Below are 7,500 nucleotides of genomic sequence, written 5' to 3'. Positions count from 1 at the left end.
AGTTTTTCGTTTTCATCATCCGAGAAATCGCAGCACATGCAAACGATCTCCTTGCCGCGGCGGAATGATTTCACGCTGAATTTGGCCGGTTGAGGCATATAGAACTGGCAGGTGTACTGTGAGTAATTTTCGAAGCAGAACTTACACTCAACCGCAGGCGGCTGCTGGTGCTGCACCAATTTTGGTGCTGGAGAGCTACCCCATAAGGTAACGTTCGGTGGTGGCGGATGAATGATGCTATGCAGACCGGAGTAGGCGTAGTTGACGTCATACCACTGTGGTAATGCGGAGCCACTGGCCGTGTGTTGTTGCTGTTGCTGCTGTTGTTGCTGCTGCATGGCCTTGCAGTACGACAGAATGCGTTTGTATTTCTCTTGCTGGGACATGACTGGAAAGAAAGGGTAAGACCATTTGATTGGGCATGAAATAGGAATTTTGGTAACGAAAATCCCCCACAGGCTTTCGTTCAGGCATTTTCAAAAATCTGCTATTCATTTGCAATGCTTGGTGCAAAACCAGGAACCAAGAAACCTTCATCATATGAAACAACGTTGATCAAGACCGTGGGTTTGGTTTTTTAAACAAAAATGTAGTTTATACCATTTACTAACGTGTCAGCACGTTTCGTTAGCGTGCAATCGGGTTATTTTGCCCACGTGATGATTGTTTAGCCAACAGCACAAAAAAACATAGCTACTCTAAGTCGACGAAAACGACAACCCTCATTCCCAACTGACCCTTTACCGATACGTTCCAGGTTGCAGTTTTAACACTTACAGTCTACTGGGATGCTCAAAATAATAATACATACCTGAATTTGAAGCGCCATCGCCCATCGAAGCGATAATCGATGCTGGGAAGTAGCTGATCGGAGATGAAATTGTGAATATTCGATTGGACGGAACGGTTCCTCCTGATAAACCGGGGAATCCTCCGAGCTGCTGTTGTTGCTGCTGCTGCTGCTCCTGCTGTTGCGGTTGCTGCTGATGTTTCTCAGAGGGAACTGTTCTATTCCTTTCCACTCTGCTTGCCGGTTGTCTGCTTGTAGAAGCCCGCCTGCTGTGTGCGACGTGCTCCTTCTCCGACGTTTCGTTCGAACGTTTCTTCTTTTTCACCGGATGTTTGATGTTTAGAAACTCTGGCTTCCGACGAATGCGGAAACTCCTCAAACGCCCTTCCCCGCTAGTCGGTCCGCTAGCTTCGAACGTTTCATCACTTTCATTAGCCGTATCATTGGAACGTCGAGTAGAAGCTCTTCGCGAGCGAGGAGGTGACGATTGGTCGGATGTTGAATCGCTCTCGGAATCCGATTTTTCGGGAGTCGCAAGCTGCTTGTTGATCCGTGCCGTTGCCAACCGTTTTGATCGGCGCATTCTACTGTTACCCTCCTCGTCATCTTCCGTCTGGTCGTCGGAAGTTACTCGAAATGTTTTGGCCGGAGTCGTAGGGGATGCTGGCATTGGCAAGCCCGTCGTGGTCATATCTGGAGGAGGTGTCCCCAGTTGGTTTAATACTCCATCTGCTGTGGTGGGTTTTTGCTTGGGTGGACTCGTGAGAAAGACTAGATTTGTAGCAAACCCAGGTGGAAATCCCAACAGGTTTGGATATAAAGCATTGGTAGGGATGAAACTATTGTTTTTGATAATGTATGCTGCCATTGCACCATTCGGTTGTGCCATCAATTGAGGGTTGAGAACGGTTGGATTGGCCGTATTTAATCCCGTCATCGGTAAACCTTTTACTCCATTACTCGCGGCAACGGCGGAGGGTCTGGTTAATGGCACTGTACTGCCGATTGTGGGCATGCCAGGTAAGCATCCATTGGATATGGAAGACGCCACTTGCATCGGGTTGGTACGCTTTAATCCTTCGTTTGGCATTCCACTGACATTCGATACTCCGTTAGAAGATTTGTTTTCGGTTTTCGCTTCACCTTGCACATTCGATAGGACATTGGGCTTTGCAGACATCTTTGCGAGCACGTGTGCTGGCATGTGATACTTGATAGGCGTGATCAATGTTAATGCTGGTGGAGACCGTTCAGGGAACTTGGGAGCTGCTTCATATAGCTCAAACAGGGCGCTGTTGCTGAGCACGACTTTAACCATTTTCGGATTACTACTGGTTTGTCCTGATTTGCCATTGGTGCCACCACATGACAATTTAGCGCGGTGTGGTGTTTCATTAGCATTGGCAGGCTTGGCTAAAATGGGGGAAAACAAGCGATAGCCATTGGATTAATGAATTAACTTTGCCTTTTTACTCAATCACTTACATCCGGCTATTGTTGGTGAAGATGTCACCGAGTTCCCTGCGTCACGATTTGCAGATTTTGTCGTCTTATCAGCTGCAAGGTCCATCGCACAGTCGGTTTCTAGTGACAAATTCACATCCACGTTCTTAAGCTTCCCATGCTGTTACAAAAAGATAAAAAATAATTATGAATATTTCTTCCTTGTCGTATCTCGTGTATCATCTTGTTCATGACTTACCTTCACGACATTATCAGTACCATTGGATTTCTGCGGTTCACTAGACTTTGGAGAATCGATTAATGGGATGATGTTTGTGATATTGCTGGGCTCCGACACATCATTTACCATTTTCTCTGATTTTTCCTTTTCCGGCTTCAGATTGTTAGTTGTTTGTGTAACGTTCGTAGAAGATACAAGGGGCGTAGCACAAGGGAGATCGTCTGATTCATCGTCAGATATGATAATTACGTCTGTTTCTACAGGATTAACCATTTCATGCGCCTTATCTTGTTGGTTGGGTTCTTTGCAAACATCCACCGTTTCCAAGAGTGATAGTGAAGCGAAAGAAACGTTTTGTTGGGTATTATCCCTACCCATATCTGAACCAATTTCAGGAACATTGTCAGTTACAGGATCATTCTCGTTCCCGTCACATGTTTGGTGTTTATCTCGGTCAATAGAACTTATCTTCAAACTCTCTGTTGGCGCATCGTCTTCAATCACACTGGTAGCTTCAGTCTTTATATTTTCCTTCGTCTTCGATTCTTCTTCTGCACCTTGGTCGCATGACTCATCAGAGCTAACGTCTGGTTCCTCTAATTGCCATAACTGTTCACGCCACGATTCTTCACTACCCAAATCAATAATTGTTTCTTCGGCGGTGGAATGGAGCGGGTCAACAGATGATTCAACATGCGGTTCCGTATGAATCTGATCAGGATTACCTCCACTAGAACATGATGATGGTTGTTCTGCTTCTTTGATAGAATCCAGTTCAATCACTTCGTTGAGCGGCATCATGTGCGATTCTTGCACAGCAGTTTCACATTGATTTTCAACACTTTCGCTTTCGCTTTTCGGTGCAACTTCGAATGCATGTTCAGGTGATTTATGTGCTGCGGATTCGGGGACATTGCTTTCATTAAGGCATACAACTGCGCCTTCACTATGATCAGCTACATCGATTCTAATATTATCGAACGAACTTATCGCAGGATCGCTCAATTCGGGATCCCTTTTTGCATTTTCATCGTTATCTAATTGTTTCTCTGTCGCACCCTTTTCAGCAGTAATACAAGAACCATCATTTTCACCCGATGTGATTGATTGATCATCCTTCTTTGCAGCGGTACTATGCTGGCATTCTTCGGGTTCAATTTTCGAGTTTTCAGCATCTTCAGCAATACTCGATCGTGACGGTTCATCACCCAAGTGTTCTGCAATTAGCGAACTCTCACTTATCTGCGATATTACATTCTCTCGTGTAATCGGTTGATGTAGTTTATCTTCATCCTCTGAGGATGACCCGTGAACGATGGTAGATGTTAATTCATTTTGTATCGTACAATCTTTTTCCTCTTCAGGATCTTTTGAGACTCCGACTTCTGTCAGAGACGAAAAATGCGTTACGGCAGATTCTGGCAGCTCATTACCAGCACATTCTTTTGTGTGCTCCGTGGGATTGGGTGAACCACTTCTGTGTGATTTCTCTTCATTGCATTTTGCTTCCATCGCATTGGATTGTATGTTGTCTCCAGCGGATTCGATACACTGTTCTGGTCTTTCTTTTATTCCTTCCTGAATCGTATGGTCAACACAGGTCGGTTTATCATCGTCTCCCTCAATCCGATTGTTTGAAGAATCTACGATCGTTTCCGTGCAATTTTCTTCTATGATCTCCTCCGAATGCGATTGTTTGGATACTTCAGTTGGTTGTTGATTGATTCCAGCCGGTTCTTGATCACTTAATAACCGCTCATTTCCTTCGTTTTGTTCTTCTTGAGGTTGTTCACTTGGCAAGATGTTATCTTCGATATTTTGAGATCCATTGCAGTTATCTAAACTCGATCTCCTTTCACTCAAATCCGAAGAATTGCTAACAATACTGTCTTCTGGCTGTTTTGGTGTCACTAGTGGCGTTACCTTGGTACCGCTCTCCAGCTCATTCACGATATCTTCTTTATCGTTTGCTTGAGAGACCTTCCCGGAACATTCAATCGATGTTTCAGTTACGGGTGATGCTGTGTTCGATTGATTTTCTTCCCCATTTTTTGTTCCGTTGCCGTCATCAACAACCGATCCGTTTTCTTTATCATTCGCATTAGCTGCGATGTGTTCCTTTGCTTCTTTTTCTTGATCCTCATTTTCCTTATGTTCTACCAAAGGTTTCTCATCAAGATCTACGATATTCGATGGATCGGCTATTTTATGGGCATCACTGTTGAGCTTAACGTTGGTGAGTGATGTACGATGTTGGATTGGCACTAAGCTAGGAGGATTACTAACAATCACCGGTTTCATGATCAGTTGTATCTTATTACACACCGGTAGCACTGCCTGTTTTGATTCTGATCCTTTATCAGCAACGTTTACTGGCGAAGGTGATGGTTTTTGTACGATAGTAACACCTGGCTGAAGCAGAAGCGGAAGTGGGACTGAAATCAAAAAGAGAGAAGGTGAGCGATCAAACCCGTTCAAACATGGCAACTAGATGGCTATTCTTACAAACAGAATCAGTCGATGGTGGTGCGACAAAGTTGCTCTTTCCATCGATTCCCACTGGGGCGGTACGGTTGATGGTACCGAGTACTTGGCGCAAATTGCCAAACAAACTGGACGCCGTATCAATTTTAATGACATTCATTGGTGGCTCTTCAACCGTGTTGGGCTTTTCCGGTGTATCATTGGTTGTTTCTACCTTTATCTGTTGTGCACCTGCCGCTTGCGTTATTGCTGTTGGGAGAGTACAAGGAACTAAGGGGGGTAACACCGGGCGTGCTTGTTGGTCGGGTTGCTTTACGGAATTTAGCAACATATTATAGCTAGCCTGTAGCTGTTGCTGCTGTGCGAGTAGCAGATTGTTGAAATATAGTTGCTGAGGAGACAGATGCGATGGCGTACCAAACGAGGGTTCCGTTTTTATCTCCACCGTGGCCGGATCATCCTTTTCGGGCTCTTTTTTAACGCTTGTCGACGATGATGAACCTTCGCCACTGGTCGATGCCGGTTCCTCTTTGGCAACACCATTCTTCAGCGCCGGCTGCGATGCCGTATGTTGTTCTTCAGGCAAAAGATGAGTTGCATGAGCAAAAATGGGATCCTTGAGGCGGTTATACGTCGGAACCTCGATGCTGAGGTGTTTCATCACCATTTTCATTACTTCATCACAACGTCCGTTGATTTTTAGAGTCGAAATTTTGTCCTTCGGCGTCCACTGTAGATTGACGATGAAAATCTTAGGCCGCTTCTTAATCGGCCTATCCGTAGCCCACAGCCAGGTGTACTTTCGCAGCACCTTCAGGCTTGAGCCAATGCATAGAATCAAATCAGTCTTCTCGGTATGCGGTGTAACGCCCGCCCAGTTGAGCGGCCACTTTAGCTGGCCTCGTTCGCCAAAGTGTACGATGGTATCGATGAGGGGACCACCACAGCGGCGACATCGCCGATTGGTTTTGTGATAATGGCGTGCAGTGAACTGCGTCGTATCGAACAATCGCCAATACTCGACATTCGGTTTGCATTGCTTGCACACCTCCACGTACATGTTGCCGTGCACTTCGGAGAGTGAATGGCGCGGCAATCCAGACCGCAGGTGCAATCCATCGCAGTTTTGCGATAGCACGTGCTTCAGAATACCTCTTCGATGCAGTTCGAACAGGGCCATGTGCGTGAAGGTAGGATCGGCCAACGAGAGATCGTACTCGCCGATATCCTTGCCCTGCTCAAGCAGCGTCCATATGCCCTGGCTACCGCGATAGTCCGGTATTTTGGCGGACGTGCTTATGCCGGCGCCGGTGTACACGATCAGATGATTAGCCTTGGCTATAGCTTGCGCTAATTTCAAGGCCTTTCGTTCGATCACCTCTGGCTCATCTTCCGTCTCCAGCACGCGCTCCTTGTACTCAACATTTCTTTTGCGTCGTTCCAGAATCTGTTTAACCACTTGCTTCTCTTCTTCCAACAGGCGCGTTTCTTCTATTGTCCGTTTCGACTCACATTTGTTCAAAATTGCTGCAATCTGTAAGCGGAAATCGAAGTGATTATTTCCTGCAACACGCAGGACTAAGGAAGTCCGGCCTTTTGCTTACCTTCCGCCAAGAGTCACGTTTCTGTTTCTTGGGGCACTCTTCCTTCGGTGGCGATTTGCGGCGTCGAGTGGTGCCCTGCTCGAGGATCGCCGATAGCGTCAGTCCTTTCATATGCATTGTGATAGCGCTGTAATTGTTGAAGGTGGCCGTTCCGCGTTTTCCGTCCTGCTGCCGCCGCCGCCGCTCGAACGTTCCGAGCGTTTTGCAGCGGATTCATTAATCTACAACAACGTTCCAAACACTCGCACTTCAGACGCTAGGACCGGTCAGTGTTAAGCTGTGCCATGTTTACCACCGATCCGTGCTAGGTTAGCCGATTTTCTTCTCCAAATCACTAATTTTTTATCCTTTTCATGACCACAAAAGCCTCGCTGAAATGTGTTTGATAATTTTTATTGTTTTCATTCCACCTCGCGCTCACTCCAGAGCGGGATAGCGAGTATACTTTTGTCTCTTTTCATTTCGACTCCGTTTACAGCGGAGATCGAGACCGTGTTGAAACTGTGCGACCAAGTGATACCAAGTGGTACCAAGTGGTCGGTCAGCTAAATTTAATCCTTTTTCCCGCTGGAATAAAAGAACATTTGAGTTTTGTAATTCAGCTTTCGTTTATAAAAGTCGCAAAACATTCCGAAAACAACGTTTCGTTCGAGTAAAATACTATTTTTTTTTTCTCGGAGGGTATGGCACTAGCAGCTTGGAGTGTATGTGCGTGTCTGCGTGTGTGCGCTTCTCTTCTTGTGTGTTCCTTTTCGCTTCTTTCGTTATTTTGGTCTCCGGTTCGTGTTTGGAAAACGCTGTGAAAATTCTTCACATTTTCCTTTGTTTCGTTCAAAAGTCGCGAGGCATTTTGTTCGGCATGACTCCACCCGGTTTTGACGAAAAATGACCAAATTCCAACAAATGGAAAACGATGGAGAACAGATAAAGCGATTCGT

General features: G+C 45.9%; 2 protein-coding genes across 2 annotated transcripts in view; one reads left to right on the top strand and one right to left on the bottom strand.

Annotated features, from left to right (window-relative positions):
- The window catches only part of LOC126571907 (uncharacterized), an 11,130-nt gene that overhangs the window by 492 nt on the left and 3,138 nt on the right, over positions 1-7,500 (bottom strand). The window contains exons 4-9 of the mRNA XM_050230805.1: positions 6,563-6,766; positions 4,980-6,492; positions 2,493-4,909; positions 2,276-2,414; positions 812-2,203; positions 1-388 (exon numbers count right to left, since the gene is read on the bottom strand). The exon at positions 1-388 is cut by the window's left edge and continues 492 nt beyond it. Of these exons, the coding sequence (XP_050086762.1) occupies positions 1-388; positions 812-2,203; positions 2,276-2,414; positions 2,493-4,909; positions 4,980-6,492; positions 6,563-6,766 (6,053 nt within the window). The remainder of the gene's footprint in view (positions 389-811; positions 2,204-2,275; positions 2,415-2,492; positions 4,910-4,979; positions 6,493-6,562; positions 6,767-7,500) is intronic.
- Positions 7,334-7,500, top strand: part of LOC126580930 (histone-arginine methyltransferase METTL23) — a 951-nt gene continuing 784 nt past the window's right edge. The window contains exon 1 of the mRNA XM_050244281.1: positions 7,334-7,500. This exon is cut by the window's right edge and continues 64 nt beyond it. Within this exon, the coding sequence (XP_050100238.1) occupies positions 7,448-7,500 (53 nt within the window). The 5' untranslated portion in view covers positions 7,334-7,447.

Source organism: Anopheles aquasalis, chromosome 2, assembly GCF_943734665.1.
Source record: "Anopheles aquasalis chromosome 2, idAnoAquaMG_Q_19, whole genome shotgun sequence".
Classification (NCBI taxonomy): domain Eukaryota; kingdom Metazoa; phylum Arthropoda; class Insecta; order Diptera; family Culicidae; genus Anopheles; species Anopheles aquasalis.
The sequence above is the reverse complement of the archived record's forward strand: the minus strand, read 5'-3'. Positions and strand labels throughout refer to the sequence as shown.